This window comes from Phacochoerus africanus, chromosome 7 (genome assembly GCF_016906955.1).
Source record: "Phacochoerus africanus isolate WHEZ1 chromosome 7, ROS_Pafr_v1, whole genome shotgun sequence".
In the NCBI taxonomy this organism is placed as follows: domain Eukaryota; kingdom Metazoa; phylum Chordata; class Mammalia; order Artiodactyla; family Suidae; genus Phacochoerus; species Phacochoerus africanus.
The window spans coordinates 61,619,588-61,640,056 of NC_062550.1; the positions used below are offsets into that span (position 1 = coordinate 61,619,588).

Genomic DNA, 20,469 nt, shown 5'->3' on the forward strand with positions numbered 1-20,469 from the left:
CAGCCCTAATCTAGACGGTGTTAATTTTAGTCAGTTTGCTTCTCTAAGTATGAGTATCTTCCTCTGTTAAGTCAGGAGATTTGTTAACTGATCTCAAAGTTCTTTCCAACAATTACGCCATATGACACCTTGGAGTTATAAACTCAATCTCCATACACAGTGAATACAATTAATTAGAATGTGATACCACAGCAGCCCCAGAAGGTAGCAGAAGCCTAGCCTTAGAACTGATGTGATGCTGTGGCTTATCTAACAAGCAAAACTGAAAAGCATGTTGATTTTAAAATTACCATATTTAAATAGCGTATAGTATATTTGAATATCACAATTCTATTTCGTGCAGTGTGATGTTCACACTATGGGAAGCAGATAGGAATTGAGAGGGGCGAAGGGTCCAGCAGGTGTTTCCTCTCACTCATGCTCCAGTCTAGAGGGTGGGTGATTTTAGGAGACTGCGGAGTAGAATCATCTGCCCAGTTGAAACTGTATTTCTCATATTCACTGTTGTTTTTTTGTGTGGGGCTGGGAGGAGCATGGGGGTGGATAGTGGTGATGGGGATGAAAGTGAGGATTACATTAATTAATGGAATTCGCCAATGTCAGTATGCCCACAATGCAGCTCCACCTTCAAGGGAATCATTTATTTATGTCCTGATGGGAAGAGAAATCCAAAGCTCACATTTTCACTGTTAAATAGTCCCCTAGGCAGAAAACAAAATAACAAGCAGAGGCAAAGTTATAAGTTAGCAAAACATAAATCCTTCAACTTCATCCCTTATAGAAAAGTGTTGAAGTATCAACCTTACTAAACCTTCCATCTCAGAGATAAATGACTGGTTCAGTAGAAGGATATAATGCGATGAAACAAAAACAGTTTAAAAATACATGTGACATGTGAGCTAAGTCTAATAGCACACGAGATTTTTTAATATGAATTTATTTACATAAACTAACATTTGGGCACTTTTTCCCTGCCTCTTTTCAGACAGTGAGATGAGCAGGGCCAAGTGTTTATTCAATTTTCGATTTATTCAAGCATTTTTTTTTTTATTGATAGGTTACAAGGTACCAGGCCTCATGCTCTGTGCTAAAGGTGTCAGATGAACAAGCAGGACATGGGCCACACCCCCAAGGGTCTATATCACGGGGCTGGGAGAGAGAATACAGTGTGAGTTGTTGAGGTGCTACTTTAATAAGGAGTCTTGGCATTCCAGGGGCACCTTCATTAGTTATATTTTTATTTGAAGAAAAATTCATGCACATGATTTTAAAATCCAAAAGCAGAAATATTCATACTAGAAAGTGAGTGTGCCCTGTCCCACCTCTGTATCCATGGTGTTTCTTCCCTTCTGCTTTTAGTATTTGCATATTTCTAAATAATATGCATGCCTTTCTTGATTTCTCAATTTTAGATATTTTCTGTTTATTTCTTATATTCTTTTGGCTGTGCCTGTGGCATGCCTAAGTTCCTGGGCTAGGGATCAAACCCACACTACAACAGTGACCCAAACCTCAGCAACGATGATGCCTGATCCTCAAGTGCTAAGCCATTGGGAACTCCAGTTCCTTATATTGATACATGAAGACTTAGTTCATTTTTACCAGCCATACATTACGCTAAGCTCTTCTCAATATAGTTATATCTTTTTGTCAAGACATTAATTAGGTGCCTTTGTGATTTTAATTAATCTGCATAAGCTTTGTGTTCTATCAAGTATCTATAAAACTTCATGCTTCCTATTCTATCCTTCCTTCTACCTCCTTCCCACCTCCCAAACTCACCTGTATTTTTCTTTAATTTATCAAGGCTGATGATATGTGGTGTTCTTCTCCATCTGGGCTTATTCCTCTACATACTCAGATTCTGCTTCAATGCTTCCTTGGGTTGGATCTGCATTTTTCTGAATTCCACTTACTCTTCTGCAAGTCTCTCAAGTTCTTCTCTCTACACAACTTCACCTACATACTAATAAGTAAATAAAATAATAACAACAAATAAATAAAATTCCTTATATTCTTCATTGATTTCCCTCAATGACCTGGTGGAGCTTGGAAAGGGCCAGTGGCCAACTCTGTCATTCACTCCTCCACACTGACATACTTTTCCTCTGATTTGTTCTCTGTATTGAAAAATAGCTGTTAATGAGGTCCTATGTTATAGCACAGAGAACTATATCCAGTCTCCTGGGATAGAATGTGATGGAAGACAATATGAGAAAAAGAATGTATGTATGTACATTTTGCTGTACAGCAGAAATTTGTACAACACTGTAAATCAACTATACTTTAACTAAGAAAAAAGAAAAAGAAAAATATTTGTCTCTTTCTTCTAGTATGAATCCTCATTAGGTATATTGATTTCAAAGACATCAGCTAGGCTTCCCACTGAAATTATTTGTATGCTGGAAACTATTTTACTTGTCACATTTGATGGTTCCTATAAGAAACAAGATGTATGAACCATGAAGCAGAAGTTAAGCCACTCTGGGGCACATTCCAGACAGATTTCTTCAAAGAGCAAGGATGCAGAATCTATATTACCAGGGAAGAGATTAATAAAAGGTCAATATTTTATTTTATTTTATTATTTTATTTTATTTTATTTTTGGCCATGCCTTTAGCTTGAGGAAGTTTCCAGGCCAGGGATCGAACCCACAGCACAGCAGCAACCACAACAGGGACAATGCTGAATCCTTAACCACTAGGCCACTAGGGAATCCCAAAAGATAAATATTTTTAAAGGTGTCTCTTTTTCCCCTTCTTCAAATCATATTATACAACCTAGAATATTGTGAAGTGTGCTTCTTCTCTTTTCAAAGATCCTTACTGGTGAGATTTTTACTGTCTTTTCCACCCAGGCCCTCAAATCCTGATGATCGCCGTCTTCACTCTCACAGGGACCATAGTCCTGCTCCTGCTCATTGCCCTCCTGGTGCTCAGGTACCCACCACCCCTCCACCCTGATGTGCTCATCATGCAGAGAGGGCGGGGGGCCAGACAGAGAAGCCTGAGGTCTGTTGATGATACTATACATTCTCAAGAAGGTCTTTAGCCATGAAGGCATTTCTGCACCAAAGACTCTATCAAGGACCGAATAGTACTGAGCAGATCCCTTAGAGCTTGCAGTTAGAGACACCTGAACGCAAATCCCAGTTCTGTAATATAACCAGTTGGTTGGTCTTAACCATATTATTAGCAACCTAGACATCTCACTTAGTTTCAATGTCCTCATCTGAACTGCTGTGAGGTTGAAATATGGTGTCTTGATGACCCTATTAATAGGTATTCTTGAGGTGGAGATAGCTGTTTCTGCTGTTTTATTAGCATGTTGTGGGAAATTTCAGTCTCTCTCTATATTATATAATGTTCAGGTTGGAAGAGGCTTTAGAAATCATCTATTCCAAACCTCCTGTTATAACCTGGAGAGAGAGAGACCCAGAAAGCCAATGTCTTGTCTGGAATCAGTCCCAGATAGTGTGTTGGGCCAAAAGTAGAGCCCAGGCCTTCTGACCATCGGTTCCATGATGGTTCTACTCAGCTTGGACATATACAGAGCCTAGTGCAGTGCCAGAGACATAGTGCATACTCAGAAATATTTGTTGAACATATAAATGAATGAGCGAATTCCACACTACCTCCTAATCCATATATGTTAAAAACACAAAACTTTCTATCCTACTAAATTATCAGGATCACCCCCATTTCCTAACAAAAGCAGACATTAGTTTTCTCTTTGTATCATGAGCTTTGGTTTTTCTGTGTCACTATACTTTCTCATAACAAAGGTCCAGCCTGTTGCATGTCAGTTAAAGGATTCTCCAGGAAAGGAGGTAAATGTTCTCTTTGGTGTGAAGGCAGAGCTTGACTCCTGTGACTCTGGGTGATCCAGAAATATAAGAGATGACCTTCAATGTACGGGGACCATTTAGTTGAAGGCAAGTGGAAACCAAAATTTGGGGAGAGTGAAGCCTGCCAATAGCAGGGCCACAGATGGGTACTGTCCCTCAAACGCCAAGTCCAAATGGGTGTGAATCACACAGTAATAGGCGGAAAGAGGCATTTTCCATTTTCTCTAAGATCGGGAAGCAGAGATTGGGCTTCCTCATGGCCAGAGCAGCAGTGTTTCCATGAGGAGATCTGGAAGATGGATGATATTCTTATAGTTTTCCATTCCAACAGCTATACAAGAAAAGAAGTGAATAATTGATAGCATCTTCCAAATCAGCATGAATGGAGGTTGGCTCTGTTGGTTCCCAAGAGTCTTCTAGAATGCAGAGATGAGAACCCAGGAGGCTTCAAGTCACCCCACTTCCCATCAGGTCTTAGGACCACAGTCTTTGGTCAATAATATTACTATTTTTTCTCAGTCTAATAGAGGAATAGTCAGAGTCCAATGGAAGCATAGGAAGAGAATAATCGTGTCTGCTTAGAGGACATTAAGAATGTCATCATAGGAGTTCCCGTCATGGCTCAGTGGTTAACGAATCCAATAAGGAACCATGAGGTTGTGGGTTCGATCCCTGGCCTTGCTCAGTGGGTTAAGGATCCTACGTTGCCGTGAGCTGTGATGTAGGTCACAGGTGCAGCTCGGATCCTATGTTGCTGTGGCTGTGGCGTAGGCCGGCGGCTACAGCTCCGATTAGACCCCTAGCCTGGGAACCTCCATATGCTGCAGGAGCAGCCCTAGAAAAGACAAAAAAAAAGAAAAAAGAAAAACACACACACAAAAAATGTCATCATAAATGACCTTGAGAAAGTGAGTAGCAGTTTGTCAAATAAGCACAAGCAAAGGCAAACTCAGAGACAAACAATTCAGATACTAGAATCTGCTATGAGCAAGCATGAGAACTTGGAACATAGTAGAGGTGCCATTATGAGTCTGTTGAGAAATGGTATTGGAACAGTAGGTTTCATCATGAAAAATGAAATGAAAGCCCTACCTGAAACAATACACAAAGACAAAGTTCATTCCATATGGGTTGTAAATGGATTAGAGACCTAAATGTGAAAAAGTAAACTTCAAAACTTTGAAGAAATTAATAGAAAATGACTTTATGACCTCAAGTAGAAAACTACGTCTCAGTCAAGATAAAAAGAAAAGTCAAAGAAGGGGAGTTCCCATCATGGTGCAGCGGAAACGAATCTGACTAGGAACCTTGAGGTTCGGGTTCGATCCCTGGTCTCATTCAGTGGGTTAAGGATCTAGTGTTGCCATGAACTGTGATATAGGTTGCAGACATGACTCAGATCCTGTGTGGCTGTGGCTGTGGCTGTGGCTGGCAGCTACAGCTCTGATTCAACCCCTAGCCTTGGACCTCCATATGCTGCTGGTATGGCTCTAAAAAAAGAAGACAAAAAAAGAAAGGTCAAAGAAGAAAAATATATAAACATGACTATAATAAAATAAAAACTTTTCATACAACAAAGCTAAATAAAACAATAAATAGAAGAAGGTATTTGCAGCACATAAAAGGAAAAAAAGACATTTTGCAGAATATATAAGGAACTCATGTAAGTAAATAAGAAAAGACAAATAATGCAAAAGAAAAGATAAGCAGAGTTATGAATAGGCAACTCTATATAGTCAGCAAAATAACTAGAAAATATTTGAAATTATACTTTAATAATCAAGAAAATGAAATGCAAAGCAATAATTAAACACTTGCACATACATCATAAGGGTAAAAAAAGTTAAATAATACTAAATATTGCTAAGAATATGGAGGAAACAGGAATTTTCACAACAGGAGGGTAAATTTGTGTAATTGCTTCAAGAGATAATTTGGCAATATCTGTAAAATTGTAGGTGAGCATTTCCTACAACCAAAGAATTCTGCTATATCTAAATTAACTGGGGGTAACAATCACAAATTCTTGACATTTCGAACATTGGCTTACATGTTGTCACATTTCCTCTGTGCTGTTCTGTTTTCTTTGTACATTTTTAAAAGGCACAGACACATCAGAGGAGCTGGCTTATTTAGGGATCTGATATATTCTCTGGTGGTTTAAAAATCAACATTTTTGCCTTTTGGCTTACAGTTTAAATTTTACAAAAATTTAAAAAAATTTTTAGTTAATTTTTTGTTGTTGTTCTCTCTCTGTATAATCGATTCAAATTGTTTACTCTAATAAAGGGCTGCTTTAGTGAAGGATCTGAGAAAGTGGGTGGCCGGCACTCACCAGTTTGGAGAACATGGGCCAGGCTTACTCACATAGATCTACCTGAGGACATCAGGGCCTTAGATTTTTCCTCATGTTCAGACACCAGATGGCATGAACACTGATAAAAGCTTATTGGCTTGTTCTGTTCCTTTTGCAGAAAATATAAAAGAGAATATGCACTTCGTCAGAAAAAGTGGTCCCACATTCCTCCTGAAAATATCTTTCCTCTGGAATCCAATGAGACCAACCACGTCAGCCTAAAGGTGAGGCATGCCTTACCTGTCGAAGAATGCAAGAGCTGGCGCAACCTGCCAGAGGTTTGCCAAGACTTTGGTAGCGTCGTACGAAACGTGCCAGGCAGGGAGCATTTGGTTCAGAATCCAAGACTTAGATGTTTTCTAATTCTCAGGGTCCTGTCTTTCCCTTGATTGTCTCTGCCCTAAATGTCAGCTACTGCATCCGGTGAACACTTTGGTGGAGGCTGAGATAATGGTGCATTACTCATTCTTTGCATTTGACCCGGAAGAGAAATGCACAGAGTGAGAATCTGTGATGGGTGGGGTAGGAATGGGCAGATATTGGAGTTCCCCGAAACCTTGGGGAACTACTCTGCTCATCCTGTGGACGGGTGACTGACTTGCTCACTGCAGAAGAAAGAGGTCTCTGCTCCTCTTTGCCCACATTCTCCTAATCTCAGCAGCAGCCAGTGATCCCTCCTCCCATCCACTGCAGTCACTGCTGGACTTGTGCTGTCTTTTTCTTCTTAGGGCTGCACCCGAGGCATATGGAAGTTCCCAGGCTAGAGGAATCAGAGCTGCAACTGAGGCCTATGCCACAGTCACAGCAATGCAGGATCCCAGCCGTGACTGTGACTTACACCACAGCTCATGGCAATGCCGGATCCTTAACCACCTCAGCGAGGCCAGAGATCAAACCTTCATCTTCACAGACACTATGTCAGGTTCTTTACCTGCTGAGCCACGGCGGGAACTCCTGGACCTATGTTGTCTTATCTCCTCCCCACTCGGACCTCATGAGATGAATGTTATCATCATAACTTTGCTGATGAGGAGACTGAAGAACCATAGGGTGGAGAAGGAGTGGAGCCAGTCAGATTACCGCAAATAGTAACAGCTAAGGCTTCCCGAGCTCTTCTTAAGAGCCAGGCGTGTTCACCCATTTCATTTTACCCCAGCCCCTTGAGGCAACAGGGCTAGAATTTTAGGAACAAGGGCACAGCTTGAACCCAGTCTGTGTAGCTGTGAAGACCACAATCCTGATACTCACCATACACAGAGTCTTACCAGAGTTTTTATTTATTTATGTTTCCTTTCTTTTCTTTCTTTCTTTCTTTCTTTTTTTCTTTTTTTTTTTTTTTTTTTTTTTTTGGCTGCCCTGTGGCACATGAATTTCCTGAGACAGGGATCCTAAGCTGCAGCTGCAGCAACACCGGATCCTTAACCCACTGAGCCAGGCCGGGGATCGAAACTGTATCCCAGTGTTCCCAAGGTGTCATCTATCCCATTGTGCCACAGTGGGAACCCCCAGAGTTTTTATTTTTTAATTTTGTTGGTTGTTCTTGTGACATGTGGAAGTTCTCAGGCCAGGGATCGAACCCGCATCACAGCAGCACCCCAGTCACAGCAGTGGCTCCTTAACCTCTGGGCCACCAAGGAATTCCTCATCAGAGCTTTTGTAGCAAAGCAAAAGAGGAGATGGACTCCCAGGACCTCCACAGGAAGGAATGAGTGCGGTCCCTCAGAGCAGGGCCATGCCAACAGGATAGTGTGACTTGAGATGACTTCCTGCCTAATAGCAGCAAAAGTAAAACTGCATCCTGGGTCAGGTGTGTGCCTGGAGTCTGTCCTCTAGCTCTTCCACCCCAAGTCTTGCACGTTGCACTCTGAAGGCTCATATCCTCTCCCAAGTACAAAAATCTTGGAATGGCATAGGAAAATCCATATTACCAAGTCAGATGATCTGGCAACCCCAGGCTGAGCCCAGAGCTGATGGGACTGCCCTCTTAAGCCCCCGGCATGGTGTCCTCACTTGGGTTGGTACCTGGGCCTTTAGCTGTGAGTTCACAACTCAAATGCACACTCCCCTGAGAGCATGTCTATAGCTATAGGCAGTGGTTCCCAAGAGAAGGGGGACTGGGAGAGAAAGAAGCAAAGGAAAACCCTGGCCTAAATGGGCACAGGAAGAAGGGAGGAAACCCCAGAGTTACGCGTGCACATGGCTGGCGGATACTTGCAAAGACGATACTGTTGGAGAGAGAAGGTGGCAGTGGAAGGAGAACACAGGTCAATTATAACAGGAGTTCCGAGCCTACACAGCCTGCTGTGCACAAACTACAGCAGATACAGCCCACCCCCAGCACAGCCTCTCAGACTCTGGCTGGCAGGGCGGGATGAGATCTGGAGCTTTGGGAATGATGAGCCTTTTCTTGTGCCAGATCGACGATGACAGGAGGCGAGATACCATCCAGAGACTACGGCAGTGCAAATACGACAAAAAGGTGACTAGTCTCCTCCTCTTCTCTGAACTCTCACCCCGGGGTGTGTGCTGAGCCTTCTGGTTCCCGACATGGGCAGTGCAGTGGCTGGGAGCCTGGCTGATCCCAGTGCTATTCTTAGAGCCCTTCATGGGAATGGGCAGGGCTCTGCTTCAAGGGTTACAACGCTTACTGTCCTGGGTAAATTAAAGGAAAAATAGACTTTTTAAGAGGTGGAAAGTGTAGGAAGGAAAAGGAAAAATAAATGAGATTCAGAGCAGTCTAGGCAAGCCTGTATTATATTTTGGTTCATTGCAGTGGGAATTTGATAATCCCATATAGGGGTTTTGTGTCCTCTCTCCTCTCCTTCCCTCCTTCCCTCTTTTCTTCCTCTTTCTTTCTTTCTTTCTTTCTTTCTTTCTTTCTTCTTTCTTCTTTCTTTCTTTCTTTCTTTCTTTCTTTCTTTCTTCTCTCTCTTTCTTTCTTTCTTTCTTTCTTTCTCTCTCTCTCTCCTTCCTTCCTTCCTTCTCTCTCTTTCTTCCTTCCTTCTCTTTCTTTCTTTCTTTCTTTCCTTCCTTCCTCCCTCTGTCCCTCCTTTCCTTGCTTCCTTCCTCTCTCCCTTCTTTCCTTCCTTCCATCCTTTTTATCTTGCCATTTTTAAAGAAACAGTCACACCTGAGCCTACCATATCCCAGGCACTAGGCACCAGGGATATAAACATCCATAAAATAGTGTGACCCCTCTCAAGAGCTTACGGTGGAGTGGGGAGACAGATGCATGGGCAGATTACATGCAAGTAAGTGGTCACGCTACATTATCTCTTCAATCCCACTGATCTTGGCAGCGAGTGATTCTAAAGGATCTCAAGCACAACGATGGCAATTTCACTGAGAAACAGAAGATAGAATTGAACAAGGTATGTGTCCTTTGCTTAAAACCCTCTAAGTGAGAAATAGCTTCATTCTATTTTCCCCAAGCATCGAGGTCCCTGGTGGGGCAAGATGTTATTGGGGATGCAGACAGAGAAGCCCTCAGACCAAGACGTGGATGACCATACTTGTTGAAAGTTTGACCAAAAGAAGTCAAAGAGTGATACTTGATGGTGTAAAACATGTTGGCAGTCTACCAGCATGTCCTAGAAAATGGTCCTAGTAGGATTTGAGAGTACACAAAGGATTGTGTTTAAATTCCTTTGCTGCCAAAACAAAGGCTTTGGGGTAAGATGTAGTGCCAAGTGCAGTAGGAAATGCACTGGTGCTCCCGTGTGTCAAGAGCAAAGATCTGAAACTGGACAAGTTTTATTAGCATATAAAATATTGTATTAGCACAGCACTACTCTGGTGCTCCTTTCTGGCTGTTTGGCTTTGTAAATATATTTTATATCTTATATCTTAGTTGCTTCAGATCGACTATTACAACCTAACCAAGTTCTACGGCACAGTGAAGCTTGACTCCATGATCTTTGGGGTGATTGAGTACTGCGAGAGAGGATCCCTCCGGGTAAGGAACCATCACTTCCAAGTCCCTGACTGGCCAACCACATGGAAAAAAAAAAAAATACTAGTAGAAATTTTCAGTGCTCACTCAGTGAAGTAATATCAAAGAGTTATCAGGGAAAGTGGTTGGGGACATATGCTTGCCAAACTAGATCACTCAGATTTTGTCACTCATCCCTATTACATCTGTATTTAAAAACAAATACCTAAAAATGATTCAGGATGGAGTTCCCACTGTGGCTCAGCAGTTTAAGAACCCAACTTGGTCTCTGTGAGGTTCGATCTCTGGCCTTGCTCAGTGGGTTAAGGATGCGGTGTTGCTGCAAGCTGCAGTATTGGTTGCAGATGTGGCTCAGGTCTGGTGTTGCTGTGGCTATGGTGTAGGCTGGCAGCTGTGGCTCTGATTCGACCCCTAGCCCATGAACTTCCATATGCCATAGGTGTGGCCCTAAAAAGAAAAAAAAAAAATTCTGGAGTGTAGACTTGAAAAGACAGAGAACAGATATGGAAGAGTGATTGCCTCTAAATTCATTTTCTTTTACCTGCATAATTGTTTTTGTACTAAAAGAAAACCAGATGGTCATTATGATAGCACCAAATAACCATGAGGAGACTTGTTCATAAGTCCTACCCTTCTCTCCCTTGGGAAGGACTGAGGATTTGCCAGATGGGGCAGGTATTCTGGTCGAACAACTCCAAAACAGAGAAAGTAAGACAGGACTGAGTCAAGGTGTTGGGAAGAACTAAGCATCAAGCTAGGAATATACAGTCGCTGGATAGTTCAGAAGGGCAGGCATGCACAGAAGCATTCATACAAGAAACAAAGTCAGGTGTCAGGAAAAGAGGAGGCACTCCTTACCTTGAGTGCTTTCTGGATGTGTGTTACGAGGGCTTCCAGCCTTTTAAATACCTTTGGGTGTTTCAGGGTGACAATATAATTTCATTCCCAGGATCCTTTCCTAAAATAATTATGTTGTAATAGCAGACATAAACTGCACCTGGCCTCAAGCAAACCAGGATGTGTGGTCATGCTGCTGCCTATGGGCTACTTTCAGACCTAGTCTCCTTAAAAATCTTAATGCTTGGAGTTCCCATTGTCGCTCAGCGGAAATGAACCCAACTAGTATCCATGAGGACTCAGGTTCAATCCCAGGTCCTGCTCAGTGGGTTAGGTTACCCAGCATTGCTGTGAGCTGTGGTGTAGGCCAGCAACTGTAGCTCCAATTCAACCCCTAGCCTGAGAACTTCCATGTGCCTCGGGTGTGGCCCTAAAAAGCAAAACAAACAAACAAACAAGCAAACAAACAAAAACCACCTCAAATGATCTCCCCCATCACAAAGCCACAATAGATACTAAGACTGGAGAAGCAGCAGCTTCAAAGAGGTCCAAACATTTATAATTCAATAAAGTTATAAAATAATAAAATATGTTAAGCTAGGAACTTTGAAATTTTTTTAAAACCAAGAGTGTAGTTTTCAGAATGAATGAATGGCATAAAATCAAATCTGTCTTTCAAGAAAGAAAATCACAGCCCTAAATGCTATTCTCTCTTTAAAAAATAATCTAAGTATTCAATGCAAAATTTAGAAGAATAACTAGGGCCTAAGGAAAGGAAACCTCCACATTTCAATTATTATAAAATTGGTAAATTTTTCAAATGCATTCTGAGTTTTTTGTTTAAAAAAAAAATACAAAACATACAAGGCTCTCATACTTCTAATTGAATCTTTAAAGCAAACATAAAAATACACAAAAGTGAAAATAAAATAATAAAACTATGAAAAAGATTCTTTCAATTATGAAAGAATACATCATGACTATTAAATTATAAAATCTAAAAAAAGGAAAAATTTCAGGAACAATATAATCATGAAAACTTGACTCAAAAAGTAAAAACTGGAGTTCCCGTCGTGGCGCAGTGGTTAACGAATCCGACTAGGAACCATGAGGTTGCGGGTTCGGTCCCTGCCCTTGCTCAGTGGGTTAACGATCGGCGTTGCCGTGAGCTGTGGTGTAGGTTGCAGACGAGGCTCGGATCCTGCGTTGCTGTGGCTCTGGCATAGGCTGGCAGCTACAGCTCCGATTGGACCCCTAGCCTGGGAACCTCCATATGCTGCGGGAGCGGCCCAAGAAATAGCAAAAAGACAAAAAAAAAAAAAGTAAAAACTTAGGCTAATAATAATAGAGGAAAATATCACTTTTATTACAAAGAATACCAGATTCAGCTTTAATTTTTCTGAACCTCACTGAATAATTCTCACTGTCTATATAAACACTAAAGTTAAACAAAGATATGAACATTTTCAAAATTCATTTAACATTCAACAAGGCTAGCATAAAGTTGATACTAAAATGTGATTAAAGACTAATTACAGGAGTTCGCATCGTGGCTCAGTGGTTAACGAATCTGACTAGGAACCATGAGATTGCGGGTTGGATCCCTGGCCTTGCTCAGTGGGTTAAGGATCTGGTGTTGCTGTGAGCTGTGGTGTAGGCCAGCGGCTGCAGCTCCGATTAGACCCCTAGCCTGGGAACCTCCATATACCGCAGGAGTGGCCCTAGAAAAGGCAAAACAACAAAAAAACTTAAAAAAAATAAAGACTAATTATAATTATGAATATAAATGGAAAAATTACAAATAAAACACTGGTAATTCTAAGATAGTTGGATACAAAAAGCATAATATAAGCAGATGTGATTAATTCTGTGAATGGAAAAATATTACTCTAATGCATCATATCAAAAGGTCTTTGGGGAAATACCATATGATCATTTTAGTTGATGCTAGAAATGATCACTTAAATTATACATTCCTAATAATAACACTTTCAGATCTTTCAAAATAAGAAATGTTTTCCATACAAGGACTAGACCATATCTGATTCATTTGATTTCAGTGCAATAGAAATTTTAGAATACCAATTAACAGAGCCTGGTCAAAGGCTTTCATGTGGTCTTCTAATCCCTAAATGCCCAGCTAACATTTAGATACCATGGGTGTGGTGTTTTGGGCTCTGTATGCTATGGTAGAAAATTTCAATTATCTGAGTGGTCTTGGGCCCCATCTGGCATTGCTTACTCACGTTGGGAACAGACAACAATAGAAGCTACTATAGGAAGCTTATCCACTCCTTTGTATCATGAACCTCAAAGCAAAGGCTGTGCCCTTGCAAACACCACTCCATCTCTGATGTAATCTGTTTAGGCTCCAACTCAGAGTAAATCCCATCAGAACCTACTTTTGTGGGGAGGCAAATGAGAAAGTCTCTCCCGGAACAGAGTAAAGACAATATGCTTTCCATCTTATAAACGTACAGCAACCTCGGCTAACCTTGTTTACCAACAACTGATTCGTTCCTGGAGTTCCCCTCGTGGCTCAGTGGTTAACAAACCCGACTAGGAACCATGAGGTTGCAGGTTCGATCCCTGGCCTCGCTCAGTGGGTTAAGGATCCAACGTTGCTGTGAGCTGTGGTGTAGATCACAGACGCGGCTCAGATCCCACAATGCTGTGGCTCTGGCATAGACCAGTGGCTACAGCTCCGATTAGACTCCTAGCCTGGGAACCTCCACATGCCATGGGTGTGGCCCTAGAAAAGACAAAAACCAAAAACAAAACAATTGATTCATTCCTGCAATAAATATTATTTAATATCTGTTTTGATAGATGTTGCAGATATACTAGTAAATGAAGATAATCACAGAGCCTACCTTTTCATAGGGAGAAGAGGTAATAAATAAACAAAAGCATAAAATAGGTGCTAAGAGAAAGAGTTACTTCAGACTCTGTCTGCTCATAACTTCCCTCCCTTAACTTTCTGTTACCCACCACCCCACCAGCCTTATCTGAAATTAATTATGACTTTGGAACCCTTCTTGGAAATTATTGGTTCAGTCAGTACCTGAGTTAAAACTAAATGTCAAATTAGGATCTTTCCCAAAACAAAAAACTATTATTATGTTATCAGTTAGGATTCTGTTTAGAGTTTTACTGTGAAGAACAGTTATTAGCTTAGTTTAAAACCCTAAATCTTGACAGAACCATCACCATGTTAATACTGAGTTCAAAATTCTGGGCCAACTGACAAGGACTTGATCTCTAAAATATACAAACAGCTTATACAACTCAACAGCAAAAAAGCCAAGAACCCAATTGAAAAATGGGCAAAAGACCTGAATAGACATTCCTCCAAAGAAGATATACAGATGGCCAACAAGCACATGAAAAAATGCTCAATATCACTGATTATTAGAGAAATGCAAATCAAAACTACAATGAGGTACCACCTCATACCAGTCAGAATGGCCATCATTCATAAGTCCACAAATAACAAATGCTGGAGGGGGTGTAGAGAAAAGGGAACCCTCCTACACTGTTGGTGGGAATGTAAGCTGGTACAACCACTGTGGAAGACAGTATGGCAGTACCTTAGAAAACTATACATAAAACTACCATATGACCCAGCAATCCCACTCTTGGGCATATATCTGGACAAAACTTTCCTTGAAAAAGACACATGCACCTGCATGTTCATTGCAGCACTATTCACAGTAGCCATGACATGGAAACAACCTAAATGTCCATCAACAGATGAATGGATTAAGAAGATATAGTATATATACACGGATTAAGAAGATGTTGTATATATACACAATGGAATACTACTCAGCCATAAAAAAGAATGACAATGCCATTTGCAGCAACATGGATGGAACTAGAGACTCTCATACTAAGTGAAGTAAGTCAGAAAGAGAAAGACCAGTACCCTATGACATCACTTATAGCTGGAATCTAATATATGACACAAATGAACCTTTCCACAGAAAAGAAAATCATGGACATGGAGAAGAGATTTGTGGTTGCCAAGGGGGAGGAGGAGGAGGAGGGAGTGAGATGGACTGGGAATTTGGGGTTAATAGATGCAAACGATTGCCTTTGGAATGGATAAGCAATGAGATCCTGCTGTATAGCACTGGAAGCTATATCTAGTCACTTATGATGGAGCATGATAATGTGAGAAAAAATGTATACATGTATGTGTGATTGGGTCACCTTGCTGTACAGTAGAAAATTGACAGACACTGTAAACCAGCTATAATGGAAAAAAATAAAAATCATTATGAAATAAAAATAATAAAAAACCAAAAAGCAAAATTCGAGGTCAACCTGAAGCTAACACAATACTGTAAATCAAATCTACTTTAATAAAAATTTAAAAAAATTCTAGGTCGTGCAAAAATCCAAGAACTCTCTCTTTTTCGGCCATACCTGCAGCATGCAAAAGTTCCCTGGCCAGGATTAAAGTCACGCTATAGCAGTGACCCAAGCTGCAGTCTTGATAACAGCAGATCCTTAACCCACTGAGCCACAAGAGAACTCCCAAGAACTCTGCCTTAATGACTGAGAACTTAGTAAACTGAAGGAACACTTAGAGCTATTAGGCCAAAAGGTGCAATTGATCATGAGTGTAAAAACATAATAAGCCTAATGAAGGAATTTCCTAATAGCAGTTGCTTGTTGAAAAACACTAGTGTAATTTTGAAGAGAGAGCCTGCATGTCTAGTCGCTTGTGAACTAGGCTCCCCAGCGCCCTCTCCTGGCAGGTGACTGCTCATTCCTTTACCCCTGTCTGGTGGAAGAACTGGGATTTGGGACCTATGGGTATCTCCTGCTCATCTCTTTGTGAGAAGAACCACCTAATATTTCTCACATGGGATAGAGAAGAAACATATGTTCAGGAAAACTAGGACAATGGAGTTCCAACTTGTTCCCCAGCCCAAGACCTCATGATTAGATCAGTTTGCCGTTAATAGTCTCTCCACAGTAGCCCTCCTTCCTTAAAAAAAAAAAAGCCTAACTCATCTTCCTTTTCTTATTCTCCTGCTCAGGAAGTTTTAAATGACACAATTTCCTATCCTGATGGTACATTCATGGATTGGGAGTTTAAGATCTCTGTCTTGTATGACATTGCTAAGGTAAGAGACCTACAAACACAAAAGACATTTACAAAAGTTAAATACAGGACGTTCCCGTCGTGGCGCAGTGGTTAATGAATCTGACTAGGAGCCATGAGGTTGCGGGTTCGGATCCCTGCCCTTGCTCAGTGGGTTAACGATCCGGCGTTGCCGTGAGCTGTGGTGTAGGTTGCAGACGCGGCTCGGATCCCATGTTGCTGTGGCTCTGGCGTAGGCTGGTTGCTACAGCTCCGATTCGACCCCTAGCCTGGGAACCTCCATATGCTGCGGGAGCGGCCCAAGAAATGGCAAAAAGACAAAAAAACAAAACAAAACTCAAAACAAAACAAACAAACAAAAGTTAAATACAGGAAACCAGATCTAGCAAGCTATCACATTGGTTTTTTCATCTGTAAGATGATCATAAAAATAGTACCTGTGTTACAGGTTGTTGTGAGGATTTTAAGAAACAATGCTAATGCTCCGTATAAGGGCTGCCAAGCAAATGTTCAATATATATTGACTATTATTTTTTATTATTAAAGTCCTTCCATACTGGGCTTGGGGCACACGTTTTCATAGATTTGCCGGAAGTAAAAAAAAACACATAAAGTTTCAGGTAAGATGACCAAATCCTCAACTTTATAAGAGAAAATATTAAGGACAGGAATTCATCTTGCATGAGGCAATAATAAGTTTGGTCATTTATTTCCCAGACGTGCTATGAAAGGGAAGTAACTTGGGTCTCATTCAAGAGTAAAGAAAAATCAGTTCCGAGAATGAACTGATCAGAGTCAGTTGGAAAAAAACTGACACAATACCCTATTTGCCACATTTCACTCCTGTGATCCAGGCTGAACATCAGTTTTCACAATACCACTTCTGGCCACCAGAGGGAAGCACATAAGCTCCCCAAGAGGGCTTCCTCTCAAAACAATGGAACATTCTGTTTCAAGACAGAATGAACTGCATTAGATTTTAGGAAATAATCTAGCCCACCCCTCCCTTCAGGAAAGCGAAGCCTTATTTTCCATATTTTATACTTGGTGTAGCAGGGGATGAGAGACATACCCAAGATCACAGACAGAATAAATGCTAAGTAGAAACACTTTAAAAAAAATAAGGTCAACCTTTGCTTCCTATTATATACAGCTATTTAACCGAAGTCTTTAGACAGTTCCCTTTTACTGTTTCATCTGAATGGACTTCAAAACTAGATGTAATGGTTAGGCACATATTAGGGCTTTAGCAATATTTTTATTTTATTTATTTATTTACTTTTAATGGTTTTTATTTTTTCCATTATAGTTGGTTTTACAGTATTCTGTCAAGTTATACTGTACAGCAAAGTGACCCAGTCATATATATACATATTCTTTTTCTTACATTATCCTCCATCATGTCCCATCACAAGTGACTAGATATAGCTTCTTGTGCTATATAGCAGGATCTCATTGCTTACCCACTCCAAATGCAATAGTTTGCATCTATTAACCCCAGATTCCCTGTCCATCCATTCCCTCCCCCTCCCTCTTGGCAACCACAAGTCTGTTCTCCAAGTCTATGAGTTTCTTTTCTGTGTAAAGGTTTATTTGTGCTATATATTGGATTCTAGATATAAGTGATATCATAAGGTATTTGTCTTTCTCTTTCTGACATACTTCACTTAGTATGAGAGTCTCTAGTTCCATCCATGTTGCTGCAAATGGCATTATTTTGTTCTTTATGGCTGAGTAATATTCCATTGTGTATGTATACCACATCTTCTTAATCCATTCATCTGTCAATGGACATTTAGGTTGTTTCCATGTCATGGCTACTGTGAATAGTGCTGCAATGAACATATTGGGTGAATGTATCTTTTTCAAGAAAAGTTTTGTCTGGATGTATGCCCAAGAGTGGGTTTGGGATTGCTGGGTCATGTGGTAGATCTATATTTAGTTTTCTAAGGTACTTCCATACTGTTTTCCATAGTGGTTGTATCAACTTACACTCCCAGCAACAGTGTAGGAGGGTACCCTTTTCTCTACACCTCCTCCAGCATTTGTTATTTGTTGGCTTGTTAATGATAATCATTCTGACTGGTGTGAAGTGGTACCTCATTGTAGTTTTGATTTGCATTTCTCTAATAATTAGTGATGTTGAGCATTTTTTCAGTAAAAAGTAATGGATTGAAACTTAAAATCTGCTGGTGTGCTTCTATCTGCCTGCCAAAATGATTTTGAAATGTCATTTCTTTCCTTAAAATAATGAAGCAGCTGAATAGTGTCATATCTCGCTGTTTTCCTGTCCTCTGTCTGAAAAACTACAGGGAATGTCCTATCTGCACTCCAGTAAGACAGAAGTCCATGGTCGCCTGAAATCCACCAACTGCGTGGTGGACAGTAGGATGGTGGTGAAGATCACTGACTTTGGCTGTAATTCCATTTTAGCTCCAAAAAAAGGTCTGTTGTAAATGGAATTTTTACTAGTTTCCCATTTAAAATTTTTTTTCTCATAAGCCCATGTAAGGTGCTCAGAAAATGGTGATACCAATCAGAAAAGCAACACATGGAGCCATAAGAGGCAGCAGCTGGCTCTTTCTCCAGCGCTTCCTCCCCACTTCTCAGGGTTCAGCACAGGCGTGCTGAGTTGAACAGATCTCCCCTGTGGATTTTCTTCATATATGTGTCCTTGATATCAGGGAGAAACCGCGAAAAGGTTATTGGCTTGTGGAAGCAGAACCGTGTGGAAAAATATAGACGGTTAGAGCAGAAAGAGACCTTAGAAGTTACCTTATCTAACCCCCTTCCTTTGTAGGAGACAGAATTGACGCTCAGAGAGGCTAAGAGATTTGCCCAAGAATATAGAGTACAAGGCTGAAGACCCATCTCCAAATTCAAGACTTCATTTATTTATCTGTAATAATGATAAAAAAATGATAATGATGGGGGAAAAATCTTCTCAGTACAATATATTCTTATCATCCCTTCCAGGATCATGTTGAAGGTCAAAAAAGTACCACAGGAGTTCCCAGTGTGATGCAGTGGGTTAAGAATCCCAGTGTGATGCAGTGGCTCAGGTCGCCGCAGGAGCTGTGGGTTCCATCCCTGGCCCAGTGCAGTGGGTTAAGGATCCGGCATTGCCGCACTTGGGGTATAGGTCAAAGCTGCAGCTCAGTTTCAGTCTCTGGCCTGGAAATTTCCATTTGCCATGGGTGAGGACATTAAAAAAAAAGTGACACAAAGAAAAGTGATGTGTAAAGTATAAAGGGCTTTTCACATTGAACGTTTAGGTGTTCTTCACTTTAACTCAGGGTTAAATAGTCTCAGAAGACTAGCGTTCATCGGTGCCTCAAAATACCGCCTAGATCCAAGAACTAAATCCTTCCTCTAACTCTACTTTGCAATCTTTAGTTTTCCCTTAAAAGATGAAAAGTTGCCGTTATGCCCCCACTTCTTCAGTCATGTCAAGCATGCCAGGACATTGGACTCAATCCAGTTAAGCGGTAGTTGAGGACCTGCTGTGTGCCAAGCAGGGTTCATCATGGAGTGAGCAAATCTCCTTCATTAAACCACTCACCATGACAAAGAATCAGACAAACTGCGGGTCAAATCCTACCCTTCTGAACTTCATCCAATTACCTATCTGTGGGGTTGGTGGATTGCATCCATTTACCTATCTTGGAACTTGAGCATAAGTAGATTTATTTCTCTTTCCTACAAGTCCAAGAACAAGCCATATAAACTCATGAGACAAATTCCAAAAGGCAGTGAACAGTGGATGGAAAACCAAATGACGAAAATGTTCTTCATTATAAGCATGTCATGTGCCTAAACACACCCATGTATAGCTTTGTTTCATTGAAACTGCTGAAGGTAGAAATCTCAAAAAGTCTACCAGGAGCTAGGGGATCCCGGAAAATTTCCAAGGGATGTTGGAGGAAAATTAATTGTATACCCATTATTATAAACAAGATCTGTGATGGGGTCCAAACCCCAAGTGTTTCGAGGAGCCAAACATAGGACCCAGGAGTGCTTCATGTGAAGTGAACTAGATGGACAGAGCAGGCACAACAGTAAAACGTGGGCAAATTGTGTGCATTAATTTGTTTAAAGAACACTGCGGTAAATAAAACACATCTCCAGGTGATAGCTGGCTTTGTGGCTGCCAGCGTGTCACACCTGGAAAATATCAGTGATGGTCTCTTTGTTTAAATGTGCTCTCTTGGAGTTCCCGTCGTAGCTAGTGGTTAGTGAACCTGACTAGCTTCCATGAGGATGCGGGTTTGATTCCTGGCCTCCCTCAGTAGGTTAAGGATCCGGTGTTGCCCTGAGCTGTGGTGTAAGTCACAGATGTGGCTCAGATCCATCATGGCTG

General features: G+C 41.0%; 1 protein-coding gene across 1 annotated transcript in view; it reads left to right on the top strand.

The window, feature by feature from the left end:
• The window catches only part of GUCY2C (guanylate cyclase 2C), a 93,784-nt gene that overhangs the window by 49,655 nt on the left and 23,660 nt on the right, over positions 1-20,469 (top strand). Inside the window, exons 13-19 of the mRNA XM_047785758.1 lie at positions 2,859-2,940; positions 6,323-6,428; positions 8,621-8,683; positions 9,504-9,575; positions 10,055-10,159; positions 16,045-16,131; positions 18,422-18,554. Coding sequence (XP_047641714.1) covers positions 2,859-2,940; positions 6,323-6,428; positions 8,621-8,683; positions 9,504-9,575; positions 10,055-10,159; positions 16,045-16,131; positions 18,422-18,554 — 648 coding nt within the window. The remainder of the gene's footprint in view (positions 1-2,858; positions 2,941-6,322; positions 6,429-8,620; positions 8,684-9,503; positions 9,576-10,054; positions 10,160-16,044; positions 16,132-18,421; positions 18,555-20,469) is intronic.